This window comes from Hyperoodon ampullatus (assembly GCF_949752795.1).
Source record: "Hyperoodon ampullatus genome assembly, chromosome: 11".
In the NCBI taxonomy this organism is placed as follows: domain Eukaryota; kingdom Metazoa; phylum Chordata; class Mammalia; order Artiodactyla; family Ziphiidae; genus Hyperoodon; species Hyperoodon ampullatus.
The window spans coordinates 7,339,250-7,362,527 of NC_136924.1; the positions used below are offsets into that span (position 1 = coordinate 7,339,250).

The window sequence follows — 23,278 nt, forward strand, 5'->3', positions numbered from 1 at the left end:
ATTTTATATTTTTATTGAAGAAATTTTCACTAGATGGATTTGCAATATTATTCAATGATTCAGAATTTTTGTATACACATAGGCTTCACACTTTTATCATTACTTCCCACAGTTAGTGTAAAACAACCCCATAAGAATAATAAAAATCCCAGATGTAACAAATATAAACAATACTACGCAACTGGTATGAAATGTTAGCCAAGATGAAGGGACCAAATCAATTTCTATATAATATGTATTGCCTTTAAGAACAAAATTATTCCTAAGGACGGTGCTGTGAACATAAAATTAATCTTCTTAGTCCAAGTTTATAAAATGTAAGGTAGGGCTTCCCTGGTGGCGCAGTGGTTGAGAGTCCGCCTGCCGATGCAGGGGACACGGGTTTGTGCCCCGGTCTGGGAAGATCCCACATGCTGCGGAGCGGCTGGGCCCATGAGCCATGCCCGCTGAGCCTGCACGTCCAGAGCCTGTGCTCCGCAACAGGAGAGGCCACAACAGTGAGAGGCCCGCGTACCGCAAAAAAAAAAAAAGTAAGGTAGATAAATTATATCATCTCTTTTTCCCCTCTGAAATTTTTGGACTGCTTATAGATCAGTTATAGATTTGCATGGATCACTAATGATAAACATAGCACACTTTACCACAGAGTTCTTAAGATATATTTATAATGCCTATACAATGTCTCCATATTTCTTTTCATTTTTTTTCTTACTCCCATCCTCTTTTTCCTTACCAAGGTCTTTAAAGAAGAAGGCCTGTGTGTTTATGTGAACAGATATCTACATCGCATTTACATCTCCAGCATCAGCTTCTCCCCTAAGCTTCAGATTTAGGTACCTGCCAGACATCTCTACGTGGATGTCTGAAAAGGACCATCAATTTACTATGCCCAGAACAGAGCTCTTGTATAGTCTTCTCCAAACCTGGTCCACCCCCAGAGATTCCCACCTCATTATATCACCACTGATCCGACTGTTCAAGTCCAAACCTAAGAATCCATTGAGACGCCTCTCTCTCATCCATATATCCAATATGTCAATGCTTATTGTCTTTATTCTCAAAAACATACATAGTGAACTTGACAACTCCCCACTACATGCACTGCTGTCACTTTGGTCCAGGCTGCCATCATCTCATCTCTTACATGACCTACTCCTTACCTTATTACTGGTCTCTCTTATTTCTACTCTTGCAGAGACACTTGTATTCTCTCAGTAGTCAGGGGAACATTTTTAAAAAGCTAATCAGGTGAGGTCAAAACTCTCCAAGGGCTTCCTATCATGCTTAGGATAGAGTCCAGTGTTCCTACCATGGCCTGCGAGGCCTTGTGTGATCTGCTCTCCAGCTGCCTCTAGGAAGCCTACCTTCCTTATTTCACTGTTCCTTCCATGGATTGAGATAATTCTTGCCTCTGTGTTTTTTCACTTGTGATTTCCTCTGCCTGGAACACTATACCCCCTGATACCTGTGTGACTTGTTCCTTCAATTAGGTTATTTTCTGACCACCCTAATTTAATAGAGCCCTACCCGTACTCCCTTAATCCTGCTTTATTTCTCTCCATAGTCTTGTCACTTTCTGATATTGTATTATATATTTATTTATCATCATTTTCTCACTGGAATGTAAGTTCCATAAAAGTAGAGACTTTACACTGATCACAAGCCAAATTCCCAGTGAGCAGAGAGAGATATTTGATGGTTCCTATTCTTTAGTTAGTTCTGTGGAAATAGAAAGGTGATGGGATGTCTAAGATGAAAAGTCAGCCACCAAATCTCAGGGGAGTAGCACTCTGTGAAAGAAGAGAGTATATAGGGGACTTAGCCTTAGTCTACAGAGTGACTACAGGAGGCCTGTGGAGTTTCTACGTATCTTATACCTTTCCCACTGAGCAGCTGATGGCCGAGAATTCATACACTTTGAGGAATTTTCTTTCAGTCTTCAGTCAAATTCATCGATTAAAGCTTAGAGATAGGGGACTTCCCTGGTGGCACAGTGGTTAAGAATCTGCCTGCCAATGCAGGGGACATGGGTTCAAGCTCTGGTCCGGGAAGATCCCACATGCCGCGGAGCAACTAAGCCCGTGCGCCACAACTACTGAGCCTGCACTCTAGAGCTCTTGAGCCACAACTACTGAGCCTGTGTGCCACAAGTATTGAAGCCCGTGTGCCTAGAGTCCATGCTCCGCAACAAGAGAAGCCACTGCGTGAGAAGCCCGTGTGCTGCAATGAAGAGTAGCCCCCGCTCACTGCAACTAGAGAAAGCCTGCGTGCAGCAACAAAGACCCAACACAGCCAAAATAAATAAATAAATAAACAAACAAAAAATTAATTAATTAATTTTTAAAAAAGCTTAGAGATAGAATTATGGTTATTTCCTTAAGTTGCGTTCATTATAAACAAAAATTAAGTAGTTAACACCTTCACTTAATAAAGATTTAGCACAAGCACAGTCTAAGTCAAATCCCAGCAAAATCCAAATATTAACCTCACTGGGTAGGCTATGGTTTAAATATGTAGTGAGAGAGGTCTTGTGTGTCTCTGCTTTAGGCACTTGAGGTTTTTTCACTTAGTGACAACTCATCAACTAGCACTGTTGAGGCACAGAATATGCGGTACCCACAAGTAGAGTTGCAAAGAGGAAGGGAGGCTGATACAAGCATTCCTTGAGAGGTGCCTGCCCTCTGCTACCACAAACTCTCCTGGAGGTCACTGGGTTCAGCTGGCTTTGGAGAGGATGACAGTACGTAATTCACTACTGGGAACTTCTAGCAGGACAAATATGTTGGATATATGGACTTTAAGTGCTAATTAATGAATTATTATTTAGTACCTGATAGGGAAGGGGTGATGGGGCTTACTGAATAAAACAAGGTAGTGTATATATCTTAAGTGAACATCTTGTAACCAGTGAAATTCATTAATTGATTAGTCAATTCCACCACCAGTCAATAAAAAATTCAAATAGTCATTTTAAACACACTTGTTTCACCTCAGGCTTCCTGAAACTGTTAACCAGGAAAGCATTATAAAGATCTGTTGAAGGCATATCAGCCTGTTCAATTTCCCCTTATTGCACTAGACAGTAATGTCTGTATTACTATAACTGCAGTCAGTAGGAGGCTACTCTTTCAGATTTACCTGAGGAAGATTTAGCTGAGTGTTCTTTTAAGAAAAGCTCAGTCCCCATTAATTATGACTATTTCTACTGGAATTTCCAGATGACTTCATGTGACTCCTAAATACTTTAGACTAAACGCCAGAGTCCCCTGCTGAGGCAGTCACTTCATTGGTACCATAAGATCAACATTTGGTTTTATATGAATGCATAAATCCTAACTGAATCTAATTTTGTAATTTAGCAGACTAAATTATTTTTATCATCTGTCCAAGCAGTTAGAAAGCTAAGATGCAGTTACAATCTTAACTATTTCGACTGTTTGTGTGGAAAAGACGTGTTTTCTATTCAGAAGACATATGGCAGAATATAGTTATCAAAATCTTAGTCTCATACCTCTCGAATAGCAGTACAAAACTCACTCTGGAGCACTTTTTTGAGGGATTGTAGCTTGTGCACTGGTACTTCTCCAGATTCCTGCAGTTTTTCCAGTAATTCAATTGCTCTGGCAACATCTGAATGAAAAAAAAATCAAAATGGAGAGACATGGAGTAAACTGAATCTCTTCACCAAAGTACCATCATTTCAGTGACAATGAAAAGTAAGTGGAATTAATTGCAAAACGAGAATTTACAATTCATAGTTTATTGATCTCTTTTGATAAAAGGTCATTTAAATCTGTTCCACACAATTTGTCACTTAATACATCTTCCTTAATGGCATTTCTCATAAGTTATTTCTGTCACACAAATTAGTTTGAATATTCTTTCAGGAAAGAATAGAAGGAAGCATGTCTTTTGTATATTCTGATACCCCAAAAACCAAATGAATCCTGTCAATTTTACCTCTGAGATGCTTTTTTCAGGTTTTCTTTTCGCATTCCACATTTATCACACCTGCATTTTTACATTTATTAGTATGATGATTTGATTAATATGCATCTTCTCCACTTGTCGATAAACTCCTTGAGGGTAAGAACTTAATTGGGTTTATTCACCACTGCAGCCCCAGACTCTGGTGTAATTTATGTGCTATGGTCATTTAAGTTTTAAGGCCCCCCTTTATCTTGGGAACAATTAAATTATACTAAGGATAACCAGCCTAATAATGCTATGAAATTGGGCCTTATGGACAGTGCCAATATATAATTTCCCTGAAAGATAAGGACTAGTAGAGAACAGACTAAGTCAGATGACCTGGGGGTACACTGGGCCGCACCTAATGGAAGAATAAAATTAATTCTTACTTATGACTTTAATAATACTGCTAGCTATGTTATTTGCACTTTGCCTGTTTCACCAGATTGTTGTTTCTTGCATTACCAAATGTGTCAATGAGCCTCTGACAAAAATATATAGTTCTATATGAGATCAATGATTGTAACAGTGTAACTCCAGATATGGCAAGATGCAACAAGAGGGGATTTTTTCCTGGACTGCAACAGACTAGTAAGACAGACGGTCCAGACACTTTTGGCTACTGTTAATAAGGTCTAGTCCAATAACAGCACAGAGTGGCCTATCAACAAAATCTTCGCCAGACCTGGGAATGAGCATTCCTAGCACCGTGGGACAAAATGGTCATGAAATACCTCTCAAACCATGGTCGAATTTATGACAATGAGGGGGCCCTGTCACCTACAAACTGGCACTTGCCATCTGCCTCCACAAGGATCAAATTATGAGCTGCTGCAGTTGCTCACCTTCAACACCCCCGTGAAAGGAGTTCAAGGTGGAGGTCGATAATGAGGCCCTCTGTGCTTTGGGAAAAACTGGCAGAACAGGTCTTTAGATAGTTAGATATTTTCAGGAGAAGATTTTATGAGTCCAGGTCTTGCATCTCCTCGTATCTAGAAAAGCACTAAAATCCTTCATGGTGGTGTCTGCTCTTCATAACTAGCAGTAATTTTCACAGGACCAGCAGAAACCTTCTCCAAAAAGTAAGTGCTTGATTGCATGTATTCCCCCCCCCACAAAAATCACATATACATTGACCTTCCCTCATACCTCTTTGGCGCAGTTTCTCAGAACTATGTGGAATGCTGTCTCCCAGGCTATAGTCCTCATTTTGCCCCAAATAAAACTTACACACACACACACACACACACACACACACACACGCACACGTTAATGTATCAAGAAACACAGTCTCTTATAGCCATAGCTTTAAAATTCCCAGGAAGGTTTTGTATTGCCAAAAGAAAATGATATGATGAAGGCTATTTTAAAAATACGTATGGTGATCTCTTCTACCTCTCTTGCTGTAGTCAATAACTCACTGAAAAGTCACTGAGGCATTTATGTATACAATAGAGATTTTCAATTCCTAAGTGATTAACTCCAGAAAGTATCCCATATCCCTGCCATCAGATTATAAATTCATCCATCCATCCATCCATCCCTCAATTTGTGTTCCTATTAAGACTTGGCACTAGCTTAACAAGACACACTTCTGAATTCACAGCTAAATGAGAAAAAAACATAACAGTATAGCTACCTATAATAAAATTTCTACCACCTCTGAATTAGGGTGGGGTTGGTATAGGTTTATGTATCTAACCAAAGAAAATAACCAAAAAGTAACTTTAATGGAGACTCTCCTTTGACGTACTGCCAACTGATTGCCAATCGTAGCCCAAGGAAGCATAAATCCTGAAATCAGTAAGACACTGCCAGTTTCAAAAGTCTGTCCTTTGATACATAAACTGAAAGTCAACATAATCAACTGTACCACACCAGCCACATCCACAGTCAGTAAGATACCAAGCTAAGAATTGTATGCATTTCTAACTGCATGAAAGACTCTATCTAGATGCCAACAGGCACTTGGAACTCTCAACATGTTTAAAACTGTGCTCATCATATTTTTTTCCTGAAATTAGCTCTTCTCTTCTTATATTCCATATTTCCATTAATAGCATCTCCATCCAGCCTGTCTTCCAAGCTAGACCATGGCATCATCTTTCAGATTCACCCCCACACGCAATCAGTCAGCAAGTGCTGTAGGTTCTATCTCAAAACGCCTTTTGAATGGAAACCCTTTGCTTCATTACTTCTCTCCTGAGGTACTGGAACATCTCCGAACTGTTCTTTAAGTGGCTTTTCTTTTACAGTCCACTGTTCACTCTGCTCCCAGAGTGATAAATCTCATTATTATACTCTCTTGCATAAAACCTTCTCTGGCTTCCTACTGCCTAAAGGGTGAAGTTCGGACCACTTAGGGCTACATACAAAGCCCTTAACAACCAACCTCTTATGACTCATCTCTAGAAACCTCCTCCTGCCCATCCTATACGTTGACCATCCAAAATTTTTACCATTCTAGAACATGCCACAGAACACCATGTCTCTGTGACTTTGTACATATCATCCCCTGTTCCTGGAATGTAATTAATTTATTCATCCATTTGTGCCAGGCATGGGAGGCACTGTGGTAACAGAGACAGACGGTTGCTCTTGCTTTCATGGCATTTATAGGTCTGACGGATCACAGATACCCAACAGAGGGGGCATGAGCTATAAAAGCAGCTCAACAGGCTAGTACATGGATGTCTAACCAAGACATTTATCATCATCCTGGAGGTCAGGGAGGAGCTCTTTGTGAAAGTAATAGCTAAGCAGAGCCCTGGGTAGGAGGTACAGGTGGGGAAAAGGAGAAAAAAAGTTCCAGGCAAATCAATGCAGATTGAAGTCTTACCAAGAGAGTGGGGGGCATTCACAGAACTGAGAGTTCAGTATGGCTGAAGTTGAAACCAGGCCAAGAGTAGCAAGAGATGCAGTAGAGAGAAATCATATCACGGAGGGTGTGTTAGGTCATGTAGGGAAGACTTGGCTTAAATAGCATCTCCTTAGGCATGTCTTCCCTGACCCTCCAAGGCAGATTTAGTTGCTATCATATCCATGATCCCACAGTCCTTTGTTCACTTATCCATTGTAATAATTACTACTCTCTGCTATAGCTCTTTTTGCAGATATGTCTCCATCCTTCACCCTTGCAAATATATTAGCTTCTTGAGGTCAGGAACAGTATCTTATTTGTTACTGTATCCATAGTTCAGTGAGGAGTACTTGACAAACATTAGGTGTTTATGTGTGCTGAATGAATTATGGATTAATTAATGAGACTAGCTAGGAAGGCAGGGGTTAGAGGTCTATGTCTAGGTGGACACGTAACTAACTTCTCCTGAGACTAAACCTCCAGATCACCATCAGCCGTGATCAAGACTGGCTTGGGTCTGGTGTCGGGGGAAAGGACGCAAGCCTGAATCCGTAGGCTAAAGGGTATCACGTGACTGAACTAGAAGAAGTTCAGAAAATCTGAAAGCGACTATTCAGGAGTTCTCACCCTGGACTGCACTTTAAAATTACCTGGAATACATTTAAAAATTATTTATTTATTCCCCCATTTTATTGAGATATAATTGACATATAACACTGTATTAGTTTAAGTGTACAACATAATGATTTGATATATGTATACAGCAAAATGATTACCACAATAAGTTATTAATGCCTGAGACTCACCCCAAATGAATTAAAGCAGAATATATGCAACAGTGGTTCTCAACCTTGGCTGCAGACTGGAACCACCTGGGGAGCTTTAAAACCCTTGGATACCTGGGTCTCACCCCAGAGATTCCAATGAGATTGGCATAGGGGGAGGCCTAGGCATTAGGCTTCTGAAAGCCCTCAAGGTGATGCTGAAGTGCAGCCATGGTTGAGAACCACTGGTCTAGTTGGCATGGGTAGTTTTATAGCCCTATTTAATTGAAATGTGCATGCAGGGTTAAGAACCTCTGCTATAAATCAATGGTTCTAAAACACGAGTGTGCCTAAGAATTACCTGCGGAAATGTATTAAAATGTAGGTTCCTGACCTCTCACCCCCACTTGAGGGAGGTTGATTCAGGAGGTATGAGGATAAGGCCCAGGAATTTGCCTTTTAAACAAATGACTCAAGTGATTCTAAAGTAGTTTCACAGACCCCATTTCAAGAGATAGTGAACAAAATGATGGTTCAGGTTTCTTTCAGCCCCAGCATTCCAGAAACTCTTGCATTTTCTATTATTCTTTGATACCCTGTAGAACAGGATACTGAATGGGATTCTTCTGGGAGTCTCAGAATTAGTGATAAAAGTCCATGAATGAAAGTAATTAGTGTTAAGTACCAGCCCCATCCTGAAACAGTGCTCCTAGCAAAGGCTGCTCACCTGGATCACCTGTGGAGTTTTAAAACCAGCCTGCTTCCCCAGACCAATTATTCAAAATCTCTAAGTGTGAGATCCAGTCATGAGGTTTTGTTTGTTTCTTTGTTCTTAAGCTTCCAGATGATTCCTATGACCATCCAAAGTTGAGAAATAAAGTTCAAAAAAGAGCGATCAAAGAAATTAGACACTATCCACCATATTAAGACTTATTCAAAGCTGGGCCGGCCCTGTTATGTAATGTAATACCATAGGCCTTTTCCAGTCCTTATTAAGAGGTAACTGTGGGATTTCCCTGGTTGTGCAGTGGTTCAGAATCCGCCTGCTAATGCAGGGGGCACAGGTTCGAGCCCTGGTGCGGGAAGATCCCACATACCACGGAGCAACTAAGCCCGTGTGCCACAACTGCTGAGCCTGCGCTCTAGAGCCTGCGAGCCACAACTACTGAAGCCCGCATTCCTAGAGCCCATGCTCCTGCAACAAGAGAAGCCACTGCAGTGAGAAGCCCACACACCGCATGGAAGAGTAGCCCCCGCTCGCTGCAACTAGAGAAAGCCCACATGCAGCAATGAAGACCCAACACAGCCAAAAATAAATAAATTGATTTAAAAAAAAAAGAGCTAATTGTGAGATGAAAGAGAATTCATGAAAAATTGTTAAGTCATTAACTTTGGACAGAATACTAGGTCTTTTGCTTCTCTTCCATTAACCAAGCAAGGAGTGTTCCAAATAGAACCAATTGTAGCCATTGGGGGTTGCCTGCAGAAGGAGACTAGAATCCCTTTCCTGGTGACACAGGCAGTGGACATGGTGATCTGCCTGCCCTCTGCCTATCTGATCAGAGGGAGAGAACTGGAGAGCAGTGGCACTAGAGCAGGAACCATCTTGCTGGCACCTACCCAAGGGAATCTAGCAGTATGAGGTCATGGGGTATGTGGCAGTTGGTAAAAGCCAAAAGAAGTCTAAAAACTAAGAGTGAGTGAGATCAGGTCCCTCCAGCCCAGGCCTGGCTGGTGCTGCAAAGATGTGGTGAGTGATAAATTGGATGTTAGACTGGAGCTTAAAATGAAATTCAGATTCCCTTTAGCTCTGTAAAAGTACCAGAAACCTGCAAGCCAAGGTCTGGAAAAAAGCAAAAGAAGCCTCTGAGTAAGTAAAATACTTGTTCTTAAAATGATTGCAATAAAGTGTGTGTAGTTTATTTATGAGTTCCCTTAGGGTTCTCACTGAGAACCTCAGACTTGTTTTATGAAACTATTCTACAAAATTTGGTTACGAATACAGAAGTCTGGGTTTATCAGGATAGCTCAGACTAGAAGAAATATTAGATAACGACTGGGGAGGCTGCTTGACAAACACAATGAAGGCAAGAAGATCTCACAATTTTTTTCTGAAATGGACTCATCCTCTGGTCTGCCAACTCTCAAGCTCATACTTCCACCATCTATCCCTAACCACTGGACTGCCAGGGAGTTCCCTGGAGAGCATTTAAATGATAGGGAAGAGTGTTTCTCAGCCTTGGTTACCCACTGGAATCACCTGGGTTAACTGAAAAACAAAACAAAACAAAAAACAGATACCTAGATCCTACCTACATATATTTCTGATTTCATTGTTCTGGCATACGGCCTGGGCATTAGTATCTTCAGAGTTCCCTAGAGATATAATGCATGACCATGCTGAGAATCACTGATATGGCCTCTCAAGGTACACCCCAGGAAATCTAATAACAATGTTACTTATTGCCGTCACGTACAGCAATTGCTAATTGCTCTCATGTACAGCGTTTAGTATGCATGAATTTTAAACATTTTCCTTCTCTTAGCACTATGAGGTAGGTACTAGTATCTCCATTTTACAGAAAAGGAAACTGAGACCTATAGAGTTAAAATTACTTCTCTTAGGAAAGAGCTAGTAAGTTGTAGAGTTAGGATTTGAATCCTGGCAATATGGCTCTAGAATCTGGACTACATTTGAGATGTGTCTCAGGAATCTATATTGTTAAAATCATTCCCAGCACCACTTCTCCAACATTGTTAACAGAGATTAAGCTATTCTGATCAACAAACCCTTGCTTGAGGGTTTATTAAAAACCTGGACCATTTATTAAAAATTAAGATAAAAAAAGAGGCTGAGGGTGAAGCTTTGAAATTTGCTCTTTTAGTAGTCATCTCAGATGGTGCTGATGAAGAAAGTGGTTCACAAATGCACTTTAAAGTTACTGATAGTTTAATATGTGATCCAGAATAAAGTGAGTTAAAGGCCGTCATTTGTTCATTGTTTACTTGCCTTACTTAGTTCATCTTATAAAATCCTCAAAAATATATAAAAGGATTACTACTGTTCCTATTGTATAGTTTAAAACAAAACAAAAAACCAACTAAGGCTCAGAAAGGTGAATTATCTGGCTCAAGTTTACACAGCTAGTAGGGCCAGGATATAAGACCAGAGGTGTTTGACTCCAGTGCCCATGCTCTTATTTATTTCTCTATCCTGCCATGGAAAAGGGATTAGAAATAAAACAATAAAGGTATCGCAACTTATTTTTTAAATATAGCATCATCGCAAACTGAGGCAAACAGATATAACATTGCCCAAATTCCTGGAAGGTAACCCTTCAATACATTACAGTATAATCAATGTGCTCATATTGATAACATTTTTTTTTTTTTTTTTTTGTGGTACACAGGCCTCTCACTGCTGTGGCCTCTCCCGTTGCGGAGCACAGGCCCCGGACGCGCAGGCTCAGCGGCCATGGCTCACGGGCCCAGCTGCTCCACGGCACGGGGGATCTTCCCAGACCGGGGCACGAACCCGTGTCCCCTGCATCGGCAGGCGGACTCTCAACCACTGCGCCACCAGGGAAGCCCCTTGATAACATATTTTAATCATTAAAAATGATCAAATCGGGCTTCCCTGGTGGCGCAGTGGTTGAGAGTCCGCCTGCCGATGCAGGGGACACGGGTTCGTGCCCCGGTGTGGGAAGATCCCCCGTGCCGTGGAGCAGCTGGGCCCGTGAGCCATGGCCGCTGAGCCTGCGCGTCCGGGGCCTGTGCTCCGCAACGGGAGAGGCCACAGCAGTGAGAGGCCCGCGTACCGCCAAAAAAAAAAAAATGATCAAATCATCATCAACTGCCTGATGATAGTAAGATAACATATTCTGGAAAGACTTCCTTTAAAATAGTTGAACATTATAACCAAAAACAATAAAATAGTGGAACTTAAGTGGGATGAACTTCCAGTCATCTGCAAGAGTCCAATTATCATCTTCTCTTTCCTTAGTGATGACTTTTTATTAACTTGGTTAACATTTAGACTGCAGAATTTAACCCATGACTCATCTGCATCTGGACCTTGGATGAAGATAGAGCTGGGTCATTTAAGGCATATTGTCCACTAATTCCACACACATTTATTGAGTACTATGGCAAACAATATGAATTATCTACCCCAAAGTCATCTAAAACCCTCGCATCCCTTGCCTTCTTCTACTACAAAAGCTGGAAAGCAATCATACTTCTCTTTCCAGACTCTTCTGTCATTTGGCCAAGTTGTTGTAAGTGTAAAGTCACTGGGTATGGCTTCCAGGAAGGCTTTTTAGATGAACAAAACGCTGGCGTATGCTTCAGCTTTTAGGTCTTCGAACCCTTACTCTTTCCCCATTCTCCTGCCAGCCTTAAATGTGCCTAGAGGTGAATCAGCCATTTTGTGATCATGCAAATAGCTGTCACATGCTGAGGCAGGTGGAGTAGGAAGAAGGAAGGGACCTAACCCTTCATGTCATCACTGAGCTGTGTACTGGCCTTGAACTGTGCAACCCCATGATCCTTGTCTATGAGACAAATATATGCTTTACTGTTTGGTTCCCTGTGACTGGCAACCAACTACAAACTAACTAATATCAGAGGAAATGACTTTAAAGGCACTATTCTAGCAGGGATAAGGTTGATGATATTGAGAAACGGGAGTCACATGTGGTGGTCCTTTGAATAAGATGGCCATGGAAAGCCTCTCTGAGAAGGTGACATTGGACTGAGACTTGAATATTGATAACAAGCCAGCCATATGAAAATCCGAAGGGGGAATATCCGAAGAGAATAGCAAGGGCAAAGACCCTAAACTGAGGGGAGTAAGCCTACATATTAGAAGAACAGACAAAACCAGTGTCAGTGGAGCACAGTGTGTAAGGCAGACAGCAATCACAACAATGGTGTGCTGGTAAATGATGAACAACCAGCTCTCCAAAACAGAAAAAGCCCTTATTTGTAGTGTTTTCTGATTTCTGTAGTGTAAATACCGCTACCATGACCAGTTTCAAGCTACCAACATGATAACCACTGGCTTGAAAAATTCTTGACTACTCAACACTCAGCTCTCACAAGGCAGAAAGTACCAATTACAACACACCACTGTATAGGAAACAAAGTTTGAGAAGTAAACAGGTGTTAGATTTTAAGATGATTTTATAAGAAGGTTATATTTTGGTGTAATTACTAAAGAAAGCCATTGAAGAGTTTTTGGCAGAATGATATGATTTGGTTCACATTTTACAAATATCATTATGACTACTGTTTGAAATGTTAGTTACAGTGGGTCAAGGATATACACAGGAAACCAGTTAGGAAGAAGGCTATTACAGTGGTCTTGGCAAGAAATGGTGAAAGCTTCAGTTAAATGGTGGCAGTGGGGATGGCAAGACGTGGACAGCACAGGTGGGGAGAAGAAGAATCAGTACCCTGAGGAGGTGCACAGCTGTATGATGAGGTCTCAAAAGAATGTCTCTGGGCTTCCCTGGTGGCTCAGTGGTTGAGAATCTGCCTGCTAATGCAGGGAACACAGGTTCGAGCCCTGGCCTGGGAAGATCTCACATGCCGCTGAGCAACTAGACCCGTAAGCCACAACTACTGAGCTTGCGCGACTGGAGCCTGTGCTCTACAACAAGAAAGGCCGCGATAGTGAGAGGCCCACGCACTGCGATGAAGAGTGGCCCCCGCTTGTCACAACTAGAGAAAGCCCTCGCACAGAAATGAAGACCCAACACAGCCATAAATAAATAAATAAATAGATAGATAGATAGATAGATAAATAAATAAGCCAAGCATTTGAAGCCCTTTAAAAAAAAAAAATGTCTCTTCAGCAGAAAAGGATTTACTAGTGAATACAGTCACATGCCTTAGCCTGTTTTTTCAATAATTGTGTCTGCCTCTTTACCCATAAGCAGATGGTGTCAACAACAAATTTAACAAGTGACCAGAATAACAAGGGAGAAGAAAAGTATCAGCACCCTGAAGACAGAATTATTTTAAAAGCACATAAGAGTGTGGCACTTTCTCCTGTTAGTCTCTTCCTATCCATATAAGATCCCTCTATTCAGCGTCAATTAGGGATGTTATAAAATGTTTTAGCACTGCACCAAGCAGTTGGAGAATATGGATATAAACCTAAAAGTCAGAGACCTGAGAAGTATAAAATGTGGTAATACTGATTATATACAGTTATTGTGAGGTCTGAAGGAGAATGTAATTACGATGAGATTTTCATATAGAGTACCTGGCACTTGAACTATACATGACATCTATACCATCTTTTCTTTTAACCCTTTCTTTCTGTGGGTCCTCACTTCCTGTTCTATTAGTGGAAATATGTGAAGAGGAAATGTTAAATTATAGGAATGAAACTATGCTACTCAAATTTCCTTTGAAAAGGTGACTAGAGGTCCTCTTTAAAAACATACTTGACCCACAGAGTTTAAGTTAAATGACTATGGACAACTAAATCTAGCCGCAAGTTAGTATTTCATGTACAGTATTGTAGAAGTCATTATTAAGTCTACAATTTAAATAGTGTACATGAAATACTGACTTATTACGAGCTTCATGATGTATCTAAAAATTGGACCAAAGAATGCTCAGTTTAAAAATCTCATGCTGCACAACAGAGCATGTGTACCAACAAATTAAAAGAAATGGCCAATAATGCTTTGCACTTGCAGTGCTCTGATATGAAAGGAAATTCTGTCAATTTACAAGTTATAATGAGACATGACAACCATTGTGTCCTTCTCATCTGACACTCATCTCTGTTTGGATCCACCCACAAATTGCCATGTTCCTTAGATGCACACTAATTGGTAAACCTTAGGACTAGCTCAATTTAAATGTGCTCAAATTAAAAGCTTTACTTAGTATGCTGTTAAAAATAATCCCAATTTATGTTTATTATCAAAAGCTGAATGAATTCTCTTCCTAGAATTTGGGACGACACTGAAGTGTATCACAAAAGTCTGACAATACTAGAATTTTTAAATCATGAATCTCAAATTGTTTGCCAAACCTACTGCAACCAGAAGAACACTTTACACTACAAAATGAAAAGCTGTAGTTGCTAAGAGATTCTCTGAAGTGGCAGGTACCTGTTTCATTTGACAGTGATTACTTACCCAATAAACAAATCTTTAAGTATACAAAGCTTAAGATACAGCTTTGTTAAACGATCCCTGTTATGTGGTCTGAATGAGTAATGTGTTCCCAGTTTTTATAGGAACTATATTCAACGTTTTCTTCTTTTTCTTTCCTTCTTCCTTTTTAAAAAAAAATCATCTAATTTTCCCAAGCAGCTAAAATTGAAGCTTGATTTGCCTGCTATCACCTGAGACCTCAGGAAATCAGAGGTTTCAACTTCCTTTTTTGTTTGAGCTTTCTTTTATCTCATATTTGACGTCTTTCCCTTTCTTCTATATTTTCACCTCACGTTTCTTTTTAATCTTGCATCCACGTCTTTACATAATGACAGCCAACTATAACCTTAGTCCTAATGACAGTGAAATTAGCTCATCTCATTTTCTGTTTCCAGCCTTCTTGGCAACCACGCAAATGAACACCTGACTTGATCGTGTTTGGAGAATCTATAAGAAATTAGACCTGGCCAAAATGTAATCTGTTTTTGCATGTCTGAAAGAAGTTGAACAAACTACTGCCCTCTTTTACACTAAATACTAAAACATCTGTGCCCTATTAATTTTTGTATGCTCCATTATATCCAATCCAGAATCATGACAATTGTAGGCACTTAAAAACTGGTTGTTGAATACAACTGATTGTATGGAATTAAATGTTATTGTTATATTATACAAGTATTACGTATTTATATATACCTATATATTATATTAATATTATATACAAGTATTTGTCTTCACTAGTTAACAGAGATACTGTATCAAGCCCAATTTGACAAGATTTGGGTTTCTTACAAAATGTGAATTCTGAGAAAATTAGGATTTAAGGGACGAGACTCCATCTTTTTATAATAATCAACTTTAACCTTCTACAAGTGGGTGGAGTAAGAACCATGGGTATGACTTGGAAAGTGGATCAGAGTTTATTTTAGCACTCATGAAAATTTTTAGGGAAGCCTTATTTTAAACTCTCTGGGAGGTATTTCAAAGTACATTGTCCAAACTACATTTTGTATGCAGACAAATCGTTTCTAAAATTTCTGAGAAAATGAATACAATGAGCATTTCTTCATTAGCCAGTTAAGTACTGGGAGTATAGTTGTAGGAATACAACTACCACGTACAGATTAGCAAGATGATACCTCAACACTGCATCACCAGCAACCCAGCCTGTCCATCCACACTATGCTTTATTTACACTTCATCTACAGCCTCAACTGATTTTAGATGCACTTGATGAAAGAACAAAACACTTTTCACAGAGCTTTAAATTTAACTATTAATTGAAGTCTATACATTTTACCTTCCCTTCCATAGCTCCTTATCTAACGTTTTCTCAATAAAAGTTAGTTAAATAATTATTGTCTGGCACCTTAAAATACTAGACACAAAAAGATATGGATCCTTAGGCTCTATGAGTTTTAGTATTTCCCTGGCTTAGTACATAAAACATAACCAAGCTTTTACACTGGTAGTGATTCCACCTGTGTATATTGTCAAATTGGAAATTTTTTTCCTGGTAATTATTACTAGGACATCCCAATCGCCTTTTTCATATTGCTCAGGAAACTGGAGGGGAAAATTTTATCAGGAAATTGCTGGAGAGACACCCAATCGAGTTCAGTGTTTTCAAAGAGCTCATTATAAAGAAACCTTACAAATTTAACTTTTCATGTCCTCAAATATCTCCTAGACTAGAGAATGGATGAATGTTTTTATCTAAACTGACACTTTGATAAATTATTCTGCTATCAAGCTACTTAATAATGTTTCCTCTGTTACCTTATCACTACTATATCATACTATGACTCAGTTTCTTAGTTACTTTGAGAATTGTATGGTGAGGTTAGTGCAGTGCTGTCTGTGTCTTTAAAAGATGATTAGAGCACAAAGTGAAGCTTGGTGTCTACAGAAATTGCTATGGTGAATAGCTGTTGAGAACATGACTACTATCAAGCTGTACAAAAGATGATTTAAAATTCCAAATAAAAGTCGTGAAATAATGAGTTTCTCCTCATTACATTAGATTCCCTGGGGCTGCTTTGTCAGCCTTTCAATTGATGTTTCTTTTATAAAACAAATCTTGGGAATAGAGGAGGAGGAAAAATAATTGTTTAGTAACTTATTGCATTTGCATAGCAAACTAATAGTAACTAATGAAGTGTTATTTAGTCATAAGTACAGTTATACAAACTATTGAATAAATTTAAAGATGACAAAAAACAAACTTGAATGCCTTTTTCCCCTAATTACAAAATAAATCCACTTCTTGGGGAGGTTTATAGGGTAAATATAAATTCCAGTCCTATGCTTTAGATATGTTTTCTTTGTTTAAAAAATATGCAAAAATTTTAATTTATGCTATCAAGACTATCACTACTCATTCTTTCTAAGATGCCCACTCTGTGCCATCCATGGTTCTTTCATAGTACCGTCCATCTTTGTTTCCTAGTACTTATCATTATTGTAATCGTACATTTATCTCCATGACTCTTTGACTACTACCTGTCTCCTGTAGAGTGTAAGCTTCATGAGAACAAGAACCATGATTGTTTTTTGTTCTCCTTTGATGTCCATTCCCAGCTGAAGGTCTGTAACATGGCAGGTACTCATTAAATATTTACTGAATAAATAAATGAGCCAAAAGAAAATACCTGCCCAGAGATGGAGGAAATATTCTGGAGTAGTGTTGACTTGCTCTATGCTATTCAACACACACTACACAAAAGACTGTTCATTGACTCTGTAACCATAATTCAATTGCTGTATGCATGAAAATGTATCAGAAACATTTTTTAAGTGTAATTTTAAGGAAGGTCTAGGAGATGAAGTTTGGAGGTTTGGCTGTAGACTCTAAGCATGAGGAGTTAAGTTTAAAATTCACAAATAAAACATTTATTTGGACAAAAACAGATGCTGCAACTTCATATTAGATTAAAAATAACTTAGCATTTTCTTGTCAGATGAAAACAATTTAATCCCATAGACCACTAGATGTCCTTAAAATTATACTTGTACCTTTTCTAGTTCGTGAGTGATTAGGATCTGACTCAAAACAAACAGGCAAATGCAATAAACTTGAAATGACTTGTTCAACAAGGTCCTGAATTTATAGTAAATAGCTGGGTTTTGCTCCATTTGAGAGAAGATTAAATAAAATAAGCTTAGCTTTGTTTTATCTTTTGAATAAGCTAATATCCCAATACTTAAATCTGAGTATGAATTCACATTTTTTAATGCAGAACAAGCTACTCATACATAAACAAGTTTAATTTGAAAGGCATTATTTTTCAAGTGGCCTTAACATAAGCCACTCCTGCCATAGTTTACTGAGTAGTTTTATCTTACCTTTAATTATACGTACTCTGAATACCTTAACTCAGGTGCAAGAACGTCATCACATTCTAATAATGCTTTAAACACATTTATTTTCGTTACATTTATCAAGGATATCTCTAACAGATAAGGAAAAAGATTAACATTTCTCTCTTAGGGATCCTTTTTCTTCTACATACATCTCAGTGTCAACACTTATTAATGCATATAAACGATGCAAAAGAAAAGAGGAAATTGTTATGTTGGTTTATTAAGTGCGGATAGAGGTAGCCTTACTATTTTTATCTGACATTTCAATAATAGAACGCCAGTTCAAATGCCATAGAACTCTGAAAGCAGTGATTGAGAAAAACACATTGTTTACCTGAAAATCATTGTGTATTTAAAGGCATTATGCTCTTCTTATGTATGGGGGTAGATGATGTACTTAACATGTGACTGTCAAAGTCAAGGAACATTTTAAACTAAATTAGATATGAAATCAATATGGCTATTTTTATCATGAATCATAGACTTCCTTTAAAACTACATTTTATAGAAAACATATATATATATATATATATATTTTTTAATTGAACAGTTCTTAAAAGTAACTCAAGCCAGTCTCCTGAGAAGTGCAAAAAGAAATCCTTTATGTGAATTGAACCATTACCATACCAGGTGATAAACTGTAAAATTCAAATAAGCATTTTAGGAATTCCAAAATATGAATAAGTGTTATTTCATTCCAAGAAAAAATAAGAATAAAAAATATGGGGGTTTTGGTGGAAAAAAATCAAGAATTTATTGTTTTTATTTGCAATTAAAATGTCAAATGCAAGAATTCACATGGCAGGGAGTGAGTTGAAGAAAACACAGGTGCCTAATTTGCAAACTACAAAAAACAGTATAAAAGGTGACCATCTGGGGAGAGCTGGCTGACTTAATTTTCCTATGAGCTTGCCGTCTGCTCCGTATTTTTCTTCCAAACTCCCCATTCTGACCTTGAAAATGCATCTACATGTTTTGCTACATGCATTTCCTTCTAAACATAAATGCAGGTTGACTTAATTATGCAAAGGATATTAACACAACAAAGGACATATTGTGCTGTATTTTATTTTATCTCAGTTTTCTTATTTTTTTTAACAGGTTTTATTTCTGATGGTGACAGTTTTTCAGCCTTTCAGCTGTTCTATAAATTCCTAGATCACAGCAAGATCCTTTTTGACCTACCTCCTAGAGAAATGGAAATAAAAACAAAAATAAACAAATGGGACCTAATGAAACTTAAAAGCTTTGGCACAGCAAAGGAAACCATAAACAAGACCAAAAGACAACCCTCAGAATGGGAGAAAATATTTGCAAATGAAGCAACTGACAAAGGCTTACTCTCCAAAATTTACAAGCAGCTCATGCAGCTCAATAACAAAAAACAAACAACCCAATCCAAAAATGGGCAGAAAACCTAAGTAGACATTTCTCCAAAGAAGATATACAGATTGCCAACAAACACATGAAAGAATGCTCAACATCATTAATCATTAGAGAAATGCAAATCAAAACTACAATGAGATATCATCTCACACCGGTCAGAATGGCCATCATCAAAAAATCTAGAAACAATAAATGCTGGAGAGGGTGTGGAGAAAAGGGAACCCTCTTGCACTGTTGGTGGGAATGTAAATTGATACAGCCACTATGGAGAACAGTATGGAGGTTCCTTAAAAAACTACAAATAGAACTACCATACGACCCAGCAATCCCACTACTGGGCATATACTCTGAGAAAACCATAATTCAAAAAGAGTCATGTACCAAAATGTTCATTGTAGCTCTATTTACAGTAGCCAGGACATGGAAGCAACCTAAGTGTCCATCAACAGATGAATGGATAAAGAAGATGTGGCACATATATACAATGGGATATTACTCAGCCATAAAAAGAAACGAAATTGAGTTATTTGTAGTGAGGTGGATGGACCTAGAGTCTGTCATACAGAGTGAAGTAAGTCAGAAGGAGAAAAACAAATACCATATGCTAACACATATATATGGAATCTAAGAAAAAAAAAAAGGTCATGAAGAACCTAGGGGTAAGATGGGAATAAAGACACAGACCTACTAGAGAATGGACTTTAGGATATGGGGTGGGGGAAGGGTAAGCTGTGACAAAGTGAGAGAGTGGCATGGACAAATATACACTACCAAATGTAAAATAGATAGCTAGTGGGAAATAGCCACATAGCACAGGGAGATCAGCTAGGTGGTTTGTGACCATCTAGAGGGGTGGGATAGGGAGGGTGGGAGGGAGGGAGGGAGACGCAAGAGGGAAGAGATATGGGAACATATGTATATATACAGTTATATAACTGATTCATTTTGTTATAAAGCAGAAACTAACACACCATTGTAAAGCAATTATACTCCAATAAAGATGTTTAAAAATAAATAAATAAATAAATTCCTAGACTTTCCATGATACACCTGCAAGTGCCGACAAGCACAGTTCTAAGCAACAACTGCTTCTTTGAGAGCAGTGGTTCACAAGGAGGCCCAGAAGGCAGACCTCTGAGAATGTCAAAGAGAGGAGTTGGAAACCTAGGACTGTACTCCTTATGTGGACCCAATGAATCATCACAGGGCGGATGACAAAGCTGAAACAGTGAGGAATTCCTGGCTTGTCACAATACACCGATTGCCCAAGTATGCTGAGGATGTCAGGATTTCTGAAGGAGGCATCACACTTTACTGACATGGGGAATTAACACCCTGAGCATAAAAACAGACTTTACACTGGTTTTCTTTTTATGTCTCAGTCTGAATACTGAAAATGATGCTTACTTTCAAGTACTTACTTTCAAGCACTTGTTGCCGCATCTTTTCTAAAACTAGACTTTTGCTTTATCCCACATTTTTTTTTCTGGAAAAAAAAAATCTGTAGCTATCACTTCTTCAGTATCGCTAATTCATGCTCTAATCATTTCAAGATTAGCCTCCTGCACTATATACATGGTATCTGCACTCCTGAAACTTGTTTCCAGCCTTGAATGCTTTTCAGGTTAAAACCCTGATTTATACTTGGTTGTCCTCCAACATCTTAAAGTTCATCAAGTGCTAAGCTAAACTCATCAAGTTTGTGAACCCACATGTCTCCCCTTTGACTTTTTTCCTCTCCCCATTTTCATCATCTGTTAGTCAATAAGGTATGCTCATCATTATCTCATCCTTCCTTTGCATTCCTACAACTCTTCCTCAGATTCAGGTTAGGTCATCCAGATTACAACGATAATACAACAGTGGTCCAAAATTGTCAAACTGTTCCAAAGAATAATAGGATTCCTGGAACAAAGAGTTCCATGATCTGCATATTCCATACGACTTAGAGATTCACAAAGTATCTGAAAGGCTACAGTAAAGAAACATCTTATTAAGTTTGTTTAACCTGATTTTGGGAAACCCAATATCTCCTAATTCATTTTACTATGGAATGTTTTTCAAGGAGCATCCAATAAAATCTCCCAGAGTCATGTTTGTAAAACATTCTTCTTCCCCATAGATTCAATCCTGCAGCCAATTTTCATGGTAGCTAATAAATACACAGCTCAGATGATTTCACTTCCCTGCTCAAAATTTTCAAACACTCTCGATTACCCATCAAACAAAGCTAAGCACCTCTATCTACCTGCAACCTACATGTTTAATCTGCTCTTTCATGACTTCATTCATCTCTGTAGTTCACCAGACGTCAAACCTAGGATTTACTGTACTACAACCGCTCATCCTCAAACCAAATAAATGTGTTTCATTAAATAAATGTGTACCATCATTTAGCAATGAATCAACCTTTCACACAAAACTCTGGTACTATGAACAGCTCTTTAAAGACTTAACGGCTTCCTGATGCTCTCCAAACTTAAACCAAAGTCTACTTTGCTAAAGAAAAATATATTTACTTTCTTCTCTCCATGATTTGAAAAACTCTGCTGTAGATAAAGTTACCTGCACTGAATATTTTTAGCAAATTAAATTGTCATTATTGCATGGTTTTCCTGAAATAAAGGTGGTATGTGGTGCTTAGTATAATTGAGCCAGATAGGAAATTGGTAAGTAGATGTGGAATGATCATATTACCTGTGATCATTTTTTTTTTCTTTTTTTTGCAGTACGCAGGCCTCTCACTGTTGTGGCCTCTCCCGTTGCAGAGCACAGGCTCCGGACGCGCAGGCTCAGCGGCCATGGCTCACGGGTCCAGTCGCTCCACGGCATGTGGGATCTTCCCGGACCGGGGCACGAACCCGTGTCCCCTGCATCGGCAGGCGGACTCGCAACCACTGCACCACCAGGGAAGCCCGGTCATTTCTTAACCAGTGTCAAAACACATATTCTTATCCAATTTAAAAAAAGTAACATCTGGGTTTCCCTGGTGGCGCAGTGGTTGAGAGTCCGCCTGCCGATGCAGGGGACACGGGTTCGTGCCCCGGTCCGGGAAGATCCCACAGGCTGTGGAGCGGCTGGGCTGCTGAGCCTGTGCGTCCAGAGCCTGTGCTCCGCAACGGGAGAGGCCACAACAGTGAGAGAACCTCGTACCGCAAAAAAAAAAAAAAAAAAAGTAACATCTATTGAAAATACTTCTAAACCTTAACAAATTTTAGGCTATAATTTTAACTGAAATGGTACTTACTGTTCAAGAAATACTTAGTTGCACATCTGCTTTGGGTCAAGCATTGGTACCAGGCAAAAAGCAGTCAACAAGATGGACACAGTCGTTACCACAGTGTGTAGTTCTTACCAGGAGTTCCAGGCATGCTGAGAATTCTATCTCCCTCCAGCTACTATGCTATTTCTTTGAAAGCAAAAGTTCTACAAAAAGTTGTTCTTACTGTGCCTAAAATATCTCATCCTCTCCTGAGCCTGCACCAATGAAGCTTTTACCTACTATTTCAAAAAAGTGTCAGGACCATCAATGACCTTCACACTGCTAATCGCAATGGTCAATTCCCAGACGAGGTCATACCTCACCTGTTACCATTTCACACAGATAAGCCTTCCCAGCTCCTTAAAAGACTTCATTTACTTGGCCTCTGACCACCACTGTCTTTCGCTTTTCCTCCCTGGCTGGTGCTTCCTCATCTTCTCAACCTTTAAGTGTATTAATTACGCAGAGCTGAGTCATCAAACGTCCCATCTTT

The 23,278-nt window shown here is 39.1% G+C and overlaps 1 protein-coding gene across 1 annotated transcript in view; it reads right to left on the reverse strand.

Annotated features, from left to right (window-relative positions):
- Positions 1 to 23,278, reverse strand: part of LIN7A (lin-7 homolog A, crumbs cell polarity complex component) — a gene marked incomplete at both ends in the record, with an annotated part of 121,280 nt that overhangs the window by 81,916 nt on the left and 16,086 nt on the right. Inside the window, one exon of the mRNA XM_079715154.1 lies at positions 3,512 to 3,630. Within this exon, the coding sequence (XP_079571280.1) occupies positions 3,512 to 3,630 (119 nt within the window). The remainder of the gene's footprint in view (positions 1 to 3,511; positions 3,631 to 23,278) is intronic.